The sequence below is a fragment of the Diplotaxodon limnothrissa genome, linkage group LG10, assembly GCF_057381915.1.
Source record: "Diplotaxodon limnothrissa isolate DT_005_m linkage group LG10, D_limnothrissa_male_GT1.1, whole genome shotgun sequence".
NCBI lineage: Eukaryota > Metazoa > Chordata > Actinopteri > Cichliformes > Cichlidae > Diplotaxodon > Diplotaxodon limnothrissa.
In genome coordinates, this window is record NC_140605.1 from 26988172 (window position 1) to 27006054 (window position 17883).

General features: G+C 41.9%; 1 protein-coding gene across 1 annotated transcript in view; it reads right to left on the reverse strand.

Moving 5' to 3' along the window:
- The window catches only part of LOC146624589 (uncharacterized), a 26086-nt gene continuing 8203 nt past the window's right edge, over window positions 1-17883 (reverse strand). The window contains exons 5-15 of the mRNA XM_085363461.1: window positions 16084-16188; window positions 8075-8117; window positions 7654-7697; window positions 7512-7557; window positions 3758-3789; window positions 3613-3645; window positions 3455-3482; window positions 1326-1381; window positions 1178-1231; window positions 1037-1078; window positions 1-54 (exon numbers count right to left, since the gene is read on the reverse strand). Of these exons, the coding sequence (XP_085219587.1) occupies window positions 47-54; window positions 1037-1078; window positions 1178-1231; window positions 1326-1381; window positions 3455-3482; window positions 3613-3645; window positions 3758-3789; window positions 7512-7557; window positions 7654-7697; window positions 8075-8117; window positions 16084-16188 (491 nt within the window). The 3' untranslated portion in view covers window positions 1-46. The remainder of the gene's footprint in view (window positions 55-1036; window positions 1079-1177; window positions 1232-1325; window positions 1382-3454; window positions 3483-3612; window positions 3646-3757; window positions 3790-7511; window positions 7558-7653; window positions 7698-8074; window positions 8118-16083; window positions 16189-17883) is intronic.

Here is a 17883-nt window from a genome sequence, read left to right on the forward strand (position 1 = left end):
CTCCTCAAATCATTCCTGAACCATTTCTGGTTTGTGGCTGGGCGCATTATTCTGCTAAAAGAGGCAACAGCCATATATGAATACAGTTTCCATGAAAGGGTGACCACAGCTTGCAACAAGCTTAGGTAGGTGTTATGGGTCAAAATAACATCCACATGATGGCAGGACACAAGTGATGTGATGCACTCTGTATTCTTACACCTTTCTATCAGAACCAGCATAACCTTTTCAGCAATTTGAGCTACGTTGCTCGTCTGTTGGTTTGGACCGAATAGGCCAGCTTTTGCTCCCCATATGCATCAGTGAGCCCTGGCTGCACATGACCGTGCTGCTGGCTCACCATCGTTCCTTCTTTGCACAACTCTTGAGGTTTGATAGATACTCCAGACTGGGAACACTCAACCCCATCACAATTTGGACCTCATCAGATTCACTCACATCTTTACTCTTGCACATTTTTGCTGTTTCTGACACGTCAGCTTTCAGGACAAAATGTTCACTTGCTCCCTAATAGATCTCACCCACTAACAGCTGCCACGATAAAGAGATTATCAGCGTTACTCACTTCAGCCTGCCTCACCTATTTTTTCCTCGTTTTAGATCTATTATTGATTTCAGTGAGTCTTTTGTTTTTTCTGTTTTGTTTTTTGCTTCTTTGGACTCCTGGGCCCAGAATGCCCATTGGATAACCTTGCCCAGGGGAAGTATGTATTACCTCTTTTGTTGCTACATAATAATTTAAACCTCCACTGGCTCACAGGTAAGTATGTATCACTTACAAGATTCTTCTCACTTAAAATCCTTCCTCAGTACCCGTCCAGACTCCTTCACGCATACACACATTTTGGGATACTATGGTCCTCAACCACCGGTCTGCTTTCTGTTATTTTTTCTTAGTCAGTATAATCCACAAGTTATTTGTCAATCAGATGCTTCGTTTTCACGTCTACTTGGACTCTTGATTTCAATTTCTCGATTAAGTGATTACAAAAAAAACACAGAACAAAAGCACAAACTTGACAAAAATGAAACTGACCTGCATCTTTCAGGAAGTCTGAATTTTCATAGTCGTCGTCGTCTGTTTGGTGAAACAATAGTTTGAATGAGTTGAACTCTTTATTCGTCAATCGACTTCTCACATCTCGAATGGAGTCAGAAAATATAAGGCTGGACGTACCGTTTGTTAATTCTATCGATGGGAAAACGTTTCCATACACTCCTGGAATGTCATCTGCAAAAACACAAAATACCCACGTAAAAAGTGTTAAGCAAAAATCAGTCAGCTTTTTAAAAATCTGTGATTATTTTAAAGCAAAATCACTCACCCAGTCCGTTGTTAAGGGTTTTTTCATTTACGTACAGCGACTCACTGATTGGATTGCTATAAAATAAACAAACAACCAAACACTCATCACTTTATCGCTTTGTGTAAACATATACAAAAACTAAAGTGTATGCTCTTTAAACGTTTTATATTGACAGTTTCATAAATAATAACAGGACTTGGTTAACCGAGGGACAAAAGCTCCATGAATCCAGCTCAAAATGCAAAAAAAACTGCAGTTCCTTAAATGGCCACTTGAGGCGGGCTGCAAAAGTAAGCCAACACCAATGGACTCTGATGTTAAAATGCCCGCATTTCCAGGATTAAACTGCATGTTTGCAGCCTGTTAAACAACTCTACATGGGGTGAATTACTTTATCGTACGTCTATTTTGAAACTGGTGAGGCTGTGAAAGGTTGTGAAAGCTTTGATTGAGAGGCGTTATGACACGGGAAGCTGCTAAGAACACTGAACAGCTGTCAGCTCTGCCAGGAGAAGTCACTAAACAGTTGTTGAGTTTTGGTGCATTTTTAATGCAGTTGTCTGAAAAGTAATATGGCTTACTGTGTGGTACAGATCCTTTAATTAGCAAATAGGTGTTCACCTGAACCTTTTGGTCTAAAAAAAGCTGTAAGACTGAGATTTCAATATGTACCAGTGGTTGACGGCACCATCTTTTATGTATTTGGTTTTATTTCCATTTTCTCTCTCCTTTTTCACATAAATAGTTATACAACTGTAAATCACCTTTAAATACTCACTATACAAGAGAAGTGCAAACAAGCCAACATAACCAATGGTGAAACCATAACAGGACAAATGCTCTATTGTGGTCCACATTCTAATTGCTTTCTCACAACTATGTTATACAGTTCTACATTACCATATGAATAAAAACTCATCTTTATGTTTGATTGTTGCACCTTTCTGCAGATGAATTACTCCCAGAATTGGAGTGTAGTAGGGCTCCAATGATTTATCAAGTAATTCGATTATAAAAAATTCTCGACACAAATTCTTTGCTTCAATGCCTCGTTTAATTCATGACTCTGTCCCATACCGATGTCCTAAACTATGCAATGAGCGTTTCACCCACATTTGCGACTGAAAACAGACCTGCAATACAAACTTATTCAGGAGCAGCGTGTGAAAAAGAGGTTGACAACATTAAGCCAAAGCAACACCCAGTTTTAAATAAAAACACAGTGAGGATGACGCTGGCACAGTTAAATGTGAAACCAGTGTTCCAGATTAACTGGTTTTTACATTAACTGGTCATAAGTGTCCATGTATTCCACTCTGCGTGTTGCAGATGTTGGATCCATTGCAGATGTGCAAAAAGAACAATTACACTAAGTTATATAAGTTATTTACAACACAGTATACGAGTAGGAATATCAGTATTTTAGTTTCGGCATCATAACTGCAATATAGCAACAACAATTGTCTTTAATTAGTTTTTGGCTGCTGTGTCTCAAGTAATAGAGTGGGTCATTTACTACTTTTCAATATCCGTATGTCAAAGTGTCCTCGAATAAGAGCCTGAACTCTGAGCGATGATCGAAGTGTGTGTTCGTCTTGTAATCAGAAGGTTGCCGGTTCGAGCCCCGGCTCCGACAGTCTTGGCTGTTGTGTCCTTGGGCAAGACACTTCACCCTACTGGTGGTGGTCAGAGGGCCCAGTGGCGCCAGTGTCCGGCAGCCTCGCCTCTGTCAGTGCGCCCCAGGGCAGCTGTGGCTACAATGTAGCTTGCCATCACCAGTGTGTGAATGGGTGGATGACTGAATGTAGTGTAAAGTGCTTTGGGGTCCATAGGGACTAAGTAAAGCGCTATACAAATACAGGCCATTTATCATTTAAATGAGTTCCAGTCCAACTACTAAAAAATATTTGTAAACTTTTTTTTTTTAGTCGTTATTTTTTCAAATTCAGGAGGTAATTCTCTCTCTTTCCTTCTCAAAAAAGAGACATTTTATCTTTTGAAAATAAGTTTAAATGTCAAATAACTAGGTTCAAGACATGAAAAAACAAAAACACTGAGTCTGGATTGGCTCTGGCTGTTCGTGAGTACACATCTAATAAAGCAGGTCCATAAAAAGAAGGTCAGTTAAAAAGAATTTGAATACTTACACATAGTCACGTTCCACACTTCCGCAGACTGGTTAAACAGCAGAACCACATCAAAGATAAGACAATAATACAATAATTTAATTTAAAAAAACCACCAAGAATTTAAATTTAAAAGCCATCCAGATGTGTGTGTGTGTGTGTGTGTGTTAACTTATTACCGTCAATATTTATGTAGTCTGACTGTTCATCTTCTGCAGGTGTAACACAGCACAGTTATTAAACCTCAGATTAAACACTGCAAACACCATGGCAAGTTATGCAGAGCGTGTGCTCTTTAAGCATAAGAAAACACGGGGGGCTTACCTTCTGGAGGTTCAGATGGCTCTCGAGTTTCACTGAAAAAAACAAAACAAAAAAACCCATTTGAACTGTGAAGTTTATTTGGGATGAAATGCCACAGAGAAGCAGATAGGAAGCTGATATTATGGTGATAATATTTGCTCATCTTCTGAAAAAAAAAGAACATTTTCTTTTTGTTAACAATAAGTTAAAAATTTGGATTGTTACACCAAAAAAACTGCTAAGTTGAAATTTTGAGATGATAAATCAATATTTTGACTTCGCTCTACCTGGCAACCCCCCCCCCCCCCCCCCAAAAACAAACAAACAAACAAACAAACAAACAAACTATGTTTGTTTGTTTGTTTGTTTTTCAGTGGTGGAAACAAGCATCCACATGGAACTGTTGACAGTAGCTAACTTCTTGACTTCTAGAAAATTACCTGTTTCTCTGATAATTTCTGTCTGAAATAGGCTCTGCTTAGTTGATCCATTTTGTGCAGAAGAAAATGATGCATTAAATACGTGTTTTTAAGAGAGCGCAGAGTGTGAAGCAGCAAGCAGAACAGAGAAACTGATAACCATCATTGTGTTATCTCTGAGTCCGGTTTTATGGTTTGTTGAGCCAGCAAATGCAAAAAAAGAAAAGAAAGCCTGATTATGTTCTCTTATTTGGTAGTTCACCCTCAGGTGAACATAGACTGGAATTATAATAAGTCTGCAGGTGGTTGTGAAAGATGTAAAGAAAGAACATCGCACAGTAGTTTTTTTTTTCATTTCTGTTTGTGAGCATATAAAGAAATAAACAATAATTCTAATGTTTAAGTTAGAATGTCTTTGAGCGGCTGTTAGGTGCATTTTTTTTTATTCTAAGAGTTTCCCCTTGATTCCATCATGAGTTTATTTGTTTCTGTTTAGCTGAGCTGCACACACACACACACACACACACACACACACACACACATATATATATATATATATATATATATATATAGATAGATAGATAGATAGATAGATAGATAGATACACACACACACACACACACACATCTTCTCAAGCTCCAAGGTTCTCAAGCTTCTTGTGTTCCTTCTTTCTGATTTTGCTGTCACTTGGTATAGCTATAATGTTTTGTATCATTGCCTGGTACAGGTCATTTGTCCTTGATAAATAAGACCAGACTTGGTAACCTGGTTAAAGTGGCTGGTAAGATTTCAGGGGGGACTCAGGTCCAGGTCCAACCTCTGCCATGTTATGTTCAGACCATCCTCTCTTTAGAAATTTTGAGCTGATTCATATAGTGCCTGCAGTGAAGACCAAGAGACAGAGTCTCTTTTATACCTACTGCTATTGTTATGCTTAATAACACTAAACCATAAGCTTTTGATAGAACGGGATGGGTTTTTTTTAATTTTTTTTATTTCTTTGTTTTTTTAATACAATGTATCTGTTGTTTAATGAGTAGATATACTGCAAATCAATTTCACATTGGGAACAATAAAGTTACCATTGACCACTGACCATCTATCACTATAGCCCTCCTCTGCTTGTTCACCACTACTATCTCCAGTTGGTTAACCATCACCAGTTTATCTGTCTGTATCTGGAAGTCCAACAGGCTCTTAGCTTGGTCATTCTCAACCACCCTAGGGGGCATATCCCACTTTGACCTCTGGACTTCCTGGAAATAATTGGCACAAATGTTCCTGTATATTATGACAACCACTTGGATATGGCATTGCATGTGCACCTTCTCTACTAGCATCTTGCACCCTGTTTGACTCTCTAAGTGGCATCTTTGCACACCTTGCACCTGCGGTCTTGACTGGCGTGATAGGCCCCATCCTCTGTGGATCTTGTTCTCTGAGCTTGTTCCTGTGCTGCCATGATTAGTGCCTCTGTGCTGTCTTTCATGCAGAGGCCTGTCCTTGTATAATGGTTCCCCTTCTTGCTCATCTTCTTTCTCAGTTTTCTGCTGCCTGAGGTATTCACTAAGCCCATCTTCCTGATGTACACACGGATCTTTGTTGTTTTATCGTGGATAGTGGTTCTATCATACAGGGTGCTAGATTTGACACTCCATGCATGGTAAGGAGCTTCCTTATCTTGATGTCAATGGCTTCTGTCTCTTTTTTTTTTTTTGTCAGCTGATTATCCCAGCATAGTATCTGATGACCGGCATGACATAGATATTGACTGCAGCTTTCCTAGGGGCCTCTTCATAGTTTCCATTTACCAGTGGGATTCCTGTCTACTTGTAGCTATCCTCAATGTCTGCAATGTTGCTTTCTGGTAATGCAGTCCCCTGAGTTCCAACTACCATCCCTCTCTTTGTGACTACCTGGATACACTTCTCCAGTCCGGATGACATTCCATTGTCATTTCTGTAGATTCTAGTGGTGTGGATCAGTGAGTTGATGTCTTGTTCACTCCTGGTATGCAGCTTGATGTCCTGCACTTAGAAGAGGTGGCTGACGATTGCACCATTCTTTAGTCGGTATTGGCAGCCAGTCTTGTCAATCATCTGGTAGAGGAGGTTCAGGCCTGTCAGTGGGGACAGAGCATCTACTTGGTAAATCCCACACTTGATGGAGACTTGTGCTATTGGCTTGAACTTCTCCATCTCTGTCAAATTCCTGATGAGGGTCTAAAGGTCCTGTTGAACTTCTAGGCACAAGTTCTAGGCATTTCAGGATCCATGTGTGAGGCATTGAGTCGTAGCGTTTCTTGTAGTCAATCCAGGCAGTACACAGGTTGGTCAGACTGTGGTAAATGGTAAATGGCCTGTATTTGTGCTGATCATTGTCTTTTTGAGAGAAAGTTTACTCTTTTATGGCCCAGCATGCAGTGAAAATCATATAGTGACAGCCCTAGCTTACAGTCAGGTTGAGTTGTGTGTTCAGTGTGCAGTTTAATACATTTTACTGAGGGGTGGGCACTCTTTAATCTAAAAAAAAACCCCAAACAAAACAAACATTTTTGAGGAATTTGCAAATTGTGTGGAGCCAAAAAACATATAAAAAACATAATAGCTTAAAAAAATGCAGTTTATTGTAGTTTAAAACTTTTTTACGTATCACCTGCTTTTGTTTGTGTAAAATAATTTAAATATAAACAGCCTACTTTAAAAAAAACCTGCCAAAAACATATAGTAGTTTTATAGCTTTCAAACATAGTAGCAGTAAAGTTAAAAAATTAGGCAGTTAATTTGAATATTGGCTAAAGTGTTACATATTTAATTTTCTTCTAACTTTGCATTTGAAAATCAATAGTTAAGTTAAGTAAGTTAAGCATGTCCATCCATGTTTGCCATTGCTATTTAGGTTCAGCAAAACTAAGAGGACACAGAACCAGTTGAGGTATTAAAGCACATATTAACATGCAGTGTATAGACTTCAAACCGGAGAATAAAGAATCACCTACGGCATTGATTAATAAGAAATAAAATATTTGGGAGCTGCTGGACGTGGGCATATTTAGCAAATAGAATTCACTCGTATCAATTCTCAAATCAGCAATAGCTGATGGAGGATACATCTTATAAACTCAAGCTGGAATCAGGGGGGAACTGTTTGCAGATTGAAGTGCTTTTCAGCAGTAACACCATTAAAGCTGAGTCTTTGTACTTGACCTTTAACTGATCTGGCTTCTGTGTTATGTGCCCTGATAAAAAGCGTCTCGTGTGCGCAGATATGCATAAGCACTGCATGAAACACATAACCAAGTGCGGTTAAATATCGTGCAGAGTCTTGCAAGTGACAGTATCTCACACTGTACGTACGCTGCTGCTGCTTCAAATGATGATGATATCTGGTTGGTTTTGGTTACTGAAAAATAAAACGAGGATTTTAAACAAAGCATTAAAGCTCGTTTCACAGAGGCGGTATCTGAGGTACAGATTTGATTGGTTTACTTTAGCCTACCTGTTTTTGATCGCATCACTGCAAACTGACTCCCCCCACGTTGGCTGTCGAGATAGAGTTTTAATGTCAGGACTTTTATGAAGTGATTAAAATATGCTGGTATTAAATATTTATGGTAGCCACACAGTTTACTACTATTACTACTGTTTACTGCTTAAGGCCTTTAGAGATGCTTAACTATGTTCAGTGATGTAATTTTAAGGCTTTATCTGCAGATTTATGAGACTTTCAATAAGTGAATGAAACTAAACTTGCAGGAAAGCGATGGACACGTTCTGTAATTTTCTTTCTTGCAGTCACTTTGCTCATCTGACACATGTCACAAAAAATATATATCTATATATATTTATTTGTTTTTATCAGACATTTTTACAGCTGTCTATAGACTGAAAAGTTTATCATCATGTAAGATATTACTTACAACGTTGGTGGATTGTATATTTGACGGTCCTCTTGAATGATCTCTGCAGGTAAAAAAAGACAGAAGAAAGAAACAGGTTGAAAGAATTCAACCTCAATATTTATACCAGTTGACTGCAGCTGTGTCTTATGACTATAAATATACGATGTGTGTGATTCCACAAGTCTGTGCTGAGCAGAATGAAGTGTAGGCTACAATAAGGCAATAACCAATGTCTCCATATAAGTATGCAGGGTCTCAGGAGGTTATGGTGGTCTACAAGATGTTAATGAATGTGAATATTGCCATATGGTAATCTATGGCTCACAGTTGTGGTTGTGGGTGCAGAAGCCCCACCCACCTGCCGCTCAAATCCTTTGTTTGTGAGGAGCAGCCAAGCAAAGGAAAGTGGCTTAAAGGGGAAGGAGTTTAAACTGGGGGTTTTTCAGATAGAAGATGAACTAAGGGTTTGCACCAAGAAGTATAAGATTAAAAAAAGGATTATTCTAAACTGACTCATGCAAAGCTACTCAAGGATAAAGGATAACAATGCAGAAAACATGTTGAGTTGATAAGCAAAAATCTTATGATTAAGAAAGCAGGCTGCATGAACAAATGAGAAATCTGTGGAGGTGTGACTCATTTTTTTCTTTTGCTGGGATTTAAGCGGCACCTGACTGCAAACTTTGCACCACCTGTTGTTTCTCTCGGCAAACTAATAGCCAGTAATCTCATAACAACGATGAATGGAAAGACTTGGTGGTGGAAAAACTGATAGAGCACTGTATCGCAATATTTTGTATCGATACAAGGGACACTAAATACTGATATTTTAATAAATAAATGAAAATAAATACATTTATGAAATTACTCTGGGAATCTCCTGCATCACCATTCTGAGATAATGTTAGCCAATAAATTGGCTCAAAAGAAAAAAACATCCAACACTGAGTATATAATTGCCAACTTCAGCCTATCGCAGACTGACTCCACGTTATGGCAAAATTTATGGAAAACTGATCTTCAGTTGTCCCCGTTATTTGTCCCTAATTTCTTTTTTGAAATTGGATAAGAATATTATACAATTCCCCAACGGCTCGTATCAGAACAAATGACCAGACATCCTCCAGCTTCTGTCTCCTGAGGGGCACCAGACAGGGATGCCCACTCTCCCCCTCACTTTTTGCAATTTTTATCGAACCTCTAGCAGCAGCATTTAGACAGGCTACAACAATTAAGGGCATAAAATGTAAGAACATAGAACATAAAATCAGTCTCTATGCGGATGATGTGTTGCTTTTTCTGCAAAACACACAAACCAACCTCTCTGAGGTAATTACTTTAATAAACTGGTTTTCAAGAGTTTCAGATTATTCAATTAACTGGCCAAAATCTACAGTTCTCCCCATTAACTGCTCCTTCCATAATTCTTCCTCTGCCCCACTGCAATCCGGAAACATTAAATATTTAGGTATTAATATCTCTCCTAAGCTTTCAGACTTAACTAAACTAAACCACATCCCACTTCTAAAGAAAGTAGAAGGCGATCTGACTAGATGGAAATCTTTACCCATATCACTCATGGGAAGGGTCGCCACTATAAAAATGATGATCTTGCCAAAAATAAATTACTTATTTTTGATGATCCCTAACAAACCATCACAAGATTGGTTCAGATCTCTGGATTCATATATTTCCAAATTCCTTTGGAAAGATAAACCCCCGCGTATTAGCTTAAAAACGCTACAAAGAACCAAGGATAGAGGAGGATTAGATCTGCCTAATTTTCACCAATACTTCTTAGCCAATAGGCTTCAGTTCATCTCAGAATGGTTAAAACATACCTTCTTAGTTGAGCCCTGGCTAGATGTTGAACAGGCACTATGCAAGGATCTAGAGATCTCAGACCTACCATTTATTAGCTCAAACATCAAAAGACATGAATGCTTTAAAAGTATCAACATCAGCTTTTCTCTAACAGCATGGTGGGAGTTTCTAAAAATAACGGAGTCTTCATTAATCCCATGCAAACGTACACCTATCTGGAATAACCCTGACATATTACAAAACAATAATATGATTAATTTCCCAGAATGGAGTTGTAAAGGAATTAAATACTTAGAACATATATTAGAGGGAACAGAATTTATTCCATTTGACAGACTAGTTGAACAATATGGGATCAACAAGACAAGGTTTTTAGAATATCAACAAATTAAATCCATAGTAAAAAAGAAATTTAACCTCAGTCAAGTTGAATTACAAACACCACTAAGTGCGGCACATTTTCTTACTCTTAAATCCCCCAAATTATTATCTAAAATATATAGAACACTTTCTAAATTAGATGAATCAATATCCCTTCCTACTGCAAAGTGGGAAGCAGATTTATCAGTCAACCTAGACCAAAACTTCTGGTCTCAGATTTGCTTAAAAACTTTTAAATTAATTAAAAATCCCAGTCTGCAATTAATACAATACAAAATACTTCATAGAGTGCACTATACAGGTCATCGGATGTTCAAGATGGGCTTTACATCTTCCAACAACTGCTCACACTGTCAAGGCAATACACCAGACAATTACATCCACGCTCTTTGGTTCTGTCCACCAGTGCAAAAGTTTTGGCGCGAGATATGTGAAGACTTATCAAAATGTCTGAAATGTAACATTCCAACCTCCCCCTTAGTGTGTTTGTTGGGCAGCTTAGATAATGTCACTTCAGAAAAGAATATAGCCCATATGATCTTCACTGCCCTATGCATAGCCAAGAAAACAGTCCTCATGAACTGGAAAAATAAAAATAATCTTAATTCTAACCAATATAGAAATTATCTATTAGATTACATTAGTCTTGACACAGCCTCTGCCACCACATCAGATCAATTGCTCTGGGCCCCTTTTATCAGCTCCATCACCTAGTGGGGGTGGGGGGTCATAGTTTGGTCCCGCCTTCACTGTTGTGATTGGTGAGGGGGTAGGGACAGGCTTAGGGCGTCGGGGGGTTCCCCGGAGGCATCTTCCTTGGGGGGCTCAACCCGGGGTAGCGGTCACGTCCGGTTGAGGGCTCTGTTGGCTCTCAGGTGACTGTTTCCTCGCGGCTGCGTGCAGCGGGGCTAGGGGAGGGTCTGTGCTGACGGACGTGGGTTACTGACCTGGCAACCTGGCTGCCCCTGGGTGGGTCCGGGATGGGCGTGAGGTTCTGGGGGTGCTCCGTCTCTGGGCGGGGGCCCGGGCCGGGCCTCGGGGGCTCGGGTCCTGGTTGGTGTGTTGCCGGGGTTGTGGGCGGGTGGGTGCATGGGGGCCCGGCCCTGGAGCAGGGTGCCGCCGGTGCATCGAGCCGCCTGGGGGGCTCTTCAACTGGTGGGGGGGATGGTCACATCTGGCAGGAGCTTTCTTCTCTCAGGAACTCTCTGCAGGAGGGGGAGATACAGGAGAGGTGGAGGAAGATCTCAGCCTGGGCGTTTACCGTCTTATGTAGTCTGGAAGATGTGTGGTTGGTGGGGTGGGTGCAGTTTTCTCTGTGGTGGGGTTGGGTGGACTGTCCAGGGCTCTGTGGAGCCGGGGGGCGCTACTGCACTGGGCCCCGGTCTGATGGGCCTGGGCCCCCCTTCCCTGGCGGGTCGCGGAGGGTGGGAGTGCCTACTGGGGTCAGCGGGGGAGCTGGCCCCAGGGAGGGGTTACCTGCCCCTCCCTTCCTTCCCTCCCCATCTCCAGCTGCCTCCCTCTTCCCGCTCCTCCACAACCACCCACACATGCAGGGCCTTGGAGTGGGGGTATGTCACCAGGGTGCAGAGGAGGCTACCCCCCCCCCCGTCCCCTTCTGGCTGCCTCTGCCTCAATTTTATCCCACATCTTAGACATTCACATTATTCACACTCTCATTACACATACATATAGGATCTTGGGGGTGGGCACAATCACGGAGTCCAAATCACCATCAGGGTGTATACCTCACCCCTGACGTCGTTGCCCACCTCTCAATTTTAAATACACTTAGTCATTGAGGGTTAGCAGGAGGGACTATGCGCTTACCTGCTGCTCCTTGGCAGGTAGCTCCATGCCCTCCTGGGTTTTAATTGCACCTTAGAACACATATGCATCAACACTACAATGAGCGGGTGGAGGGAGGTTTGGAGTCTTCTCCCACCCCCATTCTCTGCGGCCTGCTGGAGCGGGAGGGCTAGTAGGAGGAGTTGGCCGTCCGACTGCGGTCTGGGGTGTGGGGCCTCCCTGCTGCTGCGGAGTCGGGGTGGTCTGCCTCTCCCCACCGCAGGGAAAAGGGTAACACCACCTGGGTCTGGGTGCAATTCCCCCCTCCAGGGGCAAGGGTACCTAGACCCGGATTGTAGAGTACGCTTGGGGAGTGTGATTGTGTGTACAGCGTCTCTTTATGTCTGTCTCCACGTTGGTTGAGTGTGGAGTGAGTGCATATGAGAGCATGAGGGTGGGAATGGATGTTTGTGTCTGTGTGTGCCTGTATGTCTGTGTCTATATGTCAGGTTGGGTATCAGACGCCACCTCTCTGGGGACACCTCAGGCCCTCCAAGGTTTGGAGGCCTATCTCCACCCACCACCACTTCCCCTGCCGGTGGCGGACTCCCTCAGGTGTCGGTGTGTTGGTGGTTCTTTGTGTCTGGGGGTGGGCGTCCGGGTACACACCGGCTCACTCCTTGGCGGCCGCTTGTCGGGGCCTGGGGCCTGGGGCTCGCTCGGGCCCCCTTTGGAGGTGGGGTGCCCCCGGCCTCTCGGCCTAGGGCTCGGTCACTCAGGCGCAGCTGGGGGCCGGCGGAGCTCACGGGCGCGTCACTGCAACCCCCCCTGGCTTCTGCTCCGCGGCTGCTGAGTGAGCCCTCATCTGGGACTCTCCTCAGCTCTTACTGGAACAGTGGCGCGGCTGCCCCTCTGTTGGTCTTCCATGGTCCTTTGTGTTCTGGGGGCCTCTGGATGTCTGGAGTTTTGATCTCCTCCATACCCGCTTCACACCCTGGAGGACGGGGCTGAGGCCCCCCCACACTCCCTAGCAGATCATTACATGGAGAAACCTTTGGAATGCAAGCATGCTGATCCACACAGGTATGCACACATGGGTATTCACAGACGCGGACTAAAGCTTTCTTGGCTGCTGCCTCAAAGCACACTGTGCGCTGTCTATCTTGCGTGCTGCACAATATTGTTTATTACTTAGTAAATACTGATATCTATGACTAGCTAGTTTATTGTGATGGTGCTTTGTTTTCTCTATTATTATGTTGCTCTTTGTTGTTTGCTGTCTCCGCTGTTTGTTTGTTTGTTTGTTTGTTTGTTTTTTCTCCATACAGGTGACCCAGGAGTTTTTTTTTTTTTTGTCTCTCTTCCCCCCCCTTCTCACCGTCTCTTCTCCCCTTTGGTTTTCTTTCTTTCTCTCCCCCTCTCTCTCTCATTCATTCCCCCTGTCCTATTTATTTAAAAAAAAAAAAAAAAAAAAATGACAAAGGATGAACTGAAGCTCTGCCATCACGTAATGTCGCATACTGCTGTTTCTGATGTCATTTAAAAAAAAAAAAAAAAAAAAAAAAAAAAAAATGAAATCTAAGTTGATATATTCAATTTCGAGGTTCAGAGTCCTGTTTTGATTTCTTTGTTATCCACACATTGCAAGTCTTAGTCCTGGCAATGTTGAGTCTCTTTCTTTTAGTTTTAACTTAATGGCTTCAAGAAATAAGTTCAGTTTTGTGTTTTGATCCTTTCTATCATTAGTTTTAGTCTATCTCGTGTTTCTTCTTGGTCCCTCCCTTTGCTTTTGTCATCTTGTGTTAGTGTTCATGTCTTTCAGTGTCTTTGGGTTATTTCCTGTGTTTGCGATGAAGGATGTTTTCTTGGGTATAAGGTGTTAGTTTTGCTTCCTGTTTATTGTCCTTGGACTCCCTGATTTTTTTTAACCTTTTTGATAATGTGTTTCTCCTGTTTTTCTTTGCCTGTCAGACTTCTTTGTATACAATCGCTGGTCACTTTATTAGGGACACCTGTTCAACTGCTCCTTAATGCAAATATTCCAGCCAGTCACATTGCAGCAACTAAGTGCATTTAGGCATGTAAACAGACGACCCACTCAAGCTCAAACCGAGCATCAGACAGGGAAGGAAAGGTTATTTAAGAGACTTTAAAAGCTAGTCTATGTTCCCACATAACCAGCTCAATGGTTTGCAGACAATGGGCTGAAAAATAGAAAATATTCTGTGAGCAGCAGTTGTGAAAATGCCTTGTTGACCCCAGAGAAGAATGGTCAGGCTGTTTTGAGCTGATAGGAAAAAAATATTAAACTCAAACAACCACTCAGGAATGATTCCAACACTTTGTCGAGTCATGAAAATTTACAGCAGTCATGAAAGAAAAGGCAGTTCAACCCTGGTAGTAGCAAGGTGTACTTAATAAAGTGGCCAGTGAGTGTATATAGCTCTGTCTTCTACTCAGCCTGCTGGCTGTCATCACATGTTCCTATTCAGTTCCTGTGCAGCATGTTTGATGATCTTCTGCTTTCATCCCCCTTTTAAAGTGACCTTGGCTCTTCGTTAAATAGAATTTAAAATCCTCACATACAAAGTCCTCCATGATCAGACCCCTATCATAGCAAGGAATCATTATTTTGTGAAGTCATTAAGAATGTATCACATAATGAGAGTAAAACTTGTTATTTTCCTCTGAGCCTGCATCTGAATCATCTTCAGTGTAACGTGCTTCTGACTGAGAGGCATCACCCACGACCTGCCACACCACAGTCTGGTTAGATTATGCTTCTTTGTTTTACAACAGTCACATATCTTTGAAATGACAGAAGTGTATAAAACATAGTCACGTATTCCTCAAACTGTAGTTATTTTCATCTCTAAGTCTATAAAGTTTGATGTTTTCAAAGTGCATCTGTGCTTCTTTGCACTGAAAGGAGCACGTTTAGGTTATTATACAATACTTTTCTAGCCATGTCAAATCTAATTAAATTGCATGTGCCCTTCAGATTAAAATGAGTTTGACACCCCTGTGCTGGACTAAAGGCAAAGCTGAAAAACATGATCTCATCTCTGAGAAATCATCACTTCTGTAAACTATTAGATCTAAAAAAGCGAGAATGTAACTGGCTTTATTTGTACCTGACTTTAAGCATTCCTTTATACTACAACACAGTTTTGGGGGGTTTTTGAAATCTGAGAGCTTTTTCGGTGGTTCTGACTTCTGCCCTATTTTATTGTCTGTCCTCGCTCTACGCTTTTCTTTCGTCTCTTTGCTCTCTGCTCCTGCTACGACGGCTTGTGGGGGCTGGGTGCTCGCTCGCAGCGGATCACTGTGCTGTTAACATTTGTTCAAGGGTCTTTACCTTGACAAGGACAAATGTGGTAATGGAACGTATGTTATTACAATGATATATCTATAATCGCTAAATTTTTAATTCCCCCAAATCCTGCCTCCATGTCTGGTCTGTGTGGATGTGTAAAAAAAAGCAAGGGTAAATTGATTTTTTCACATCTCTATCTTTGCTTTGAAGCGGCAGGGTGGTGCCAGCCTCTCTGTAAAAAGTATGCAAGATCTCCCGCGTCTGCATGGTTTCTCTCTGACAGCCCAGAGACATGTATGTTAGGTGTCTTTGTGATTGTAAAATGCTGTAGGTGTGAAGCTGAATAGTGCTCATATCTGATTAAAGAGATCAAGATAATATAAAGACTGCATGTGGTTCTTCTGCAGGGGACCAGCATGCTCCCACATTGTCCTCAGCATTGTGACCCACATACAGCGTGTGGTGTTGCTGATCTTTCAACTCATTTGTTCTGCAGCTGTGCAGTAGACCTCCCTATGGAGGACGTACTTACTGTGCTTGACCCAAGAATGGAAAGCGGGTAGAGACAGCGTGAAGAGCTGCCTCCCCCCAAACTGCTTCATGTGGTTCAAGCGAAGTAAAACAAAGCCCGCATGTGTCTCCAGTTCAGTTGTTTGTGTATATCACTATTCACACCTGAAATCGGTCACATCGGTCCAAGCTCTCTGAGAAATGTACTTACTGGGTTTCCTTTTGCATCGCAGACACAGCAGCGTCAGCAGACTCAGTAAAGCCACTGACGCAACAGTCAGGACTGCGGGCAGCGGGCCAGAATTTCCTATCATACCTGAGAGACACACAAAGGAGAGAGAGGAAAGACTTTAGAGCAACTCAAACTAATCCCTTCAGTTTGTTTAGTTATATTAATGCAGACATTACTGGTCAACAAGCATTCACACCTACATGGCTTAAGCAGCTGCTGCTGCTGCTTTCCTGTTAACACGGCAAAGAACCACAGGATGTGGTCAGCCAAAACAAAACTGAAACACTGCTTTGTGTATGGGACTAACACCTGCCCACACCCTTTATGAAGCATCAAACACCCCAATGCAAGAAAACTGTTTTTTTTCAAGGACACATTATTTTATAGTGTGATCTCAGAAAGGTCATTTCCTATTCATCTGCAGCAGGTGACTAATCAGGCTCGTTTTGGAAGACGTTTTTTGCAACTTTCTCACGGAGCGCATTTCTTTTAAAGTCTGGTCAGCCCTCCTTTTCCAAGAATAAACAAAAGGCAATGATCTCTGGGGTTAAGGTTAAGAGAGTTCAACAAATGTGCAGATTAAATCAAATTTTAAGAATCTGATTTTAAAAAAATGTAACGTAAATTTATTTAAGAGGAGTGTGAGAGGTCAGATAGGCTGTGCAACTGGGTTGAAAAGCTAAAACTACTCAAGTATTACTCACAATATGTCGCTTCAGTTGTGTTTTCATAAAATAGAGAATTTTTACATTGAATTGAATTTAAGTTCACTTTAAGTTTAAAGTTGTTGCTGCCTTTGTGTTCAAAGAAAAATTAATTATCGACTTTTTTTAATTGAAAATTTGGTATAGCTTATTCATTTACAGGTAATAATGATAAATATTAAACTTTTGTGTCTGTACGAGTGCTGGTGTTTGTGATTAGCATGCAACCCCAACAGTCACCGGCCGCTTTGTTAGGGGCACCTGTTCAACAGCTCCTTAACACAAATGTCTAGTTCAGCCAATCACATGCCAATAATTCAGTGCATTTAAGCATCTAGACATGGTCAAGACGATCATGCGAACTTCAAAGCACAGAGAGAAAAACTGCAGTGAGCGGCAGTTCTTTGGCTGAAAATGCTTTAGAGGTCAGAGCAGGATGGCTAGACTGCTTCAAGCTAATAGGAAGACAGCAGTAACGCTTTACTCAGTCCCTAAGGACCCCAAAGCGCTTTACACTACATTCAGTCATTCACACACTGGTGATTGCAAGCTACATTGTAGCCACAGCTGCCCTGGGGCGCACTGACAGAGGCGAGGCTGCCGGACACTGGCGCCACCGGGCCCTCTGACCACCACCAGTAGGCAAACATGGGGTTAGTATCTTGCCCAAGGATATTTGGCATGCAGCCAGGAGGCAGCCTGGGATCGAACCACCGACCTTCTGATTAGTGGCTGACCTGCTCTGCCACCTGAGCTACAGCCACCCCTACAATGTACAATGTACCCTTCTTCTGCTTGCTGCTTCCAGCAGGATAAAATCTCATATCAAAAAGCTCACATAATCCCACACCGGTTTCTTAAACATGACAGTAAGTGCACTGTACTCAAATGGCCTCCACAGTCACCAGATCTCAATCTAATAGAATAGAATACCTTTGGGATATGGTGAACGGGATCCTGTCGTGGATGTGCAGCTGACAAATCTGCAGTGACTGTGATGCTATTGTGGTAACATGGACTGAAATCTCTGAGAAATATTTCCAGCACCTTGTTGAATCGATGCCATTAAGAATTA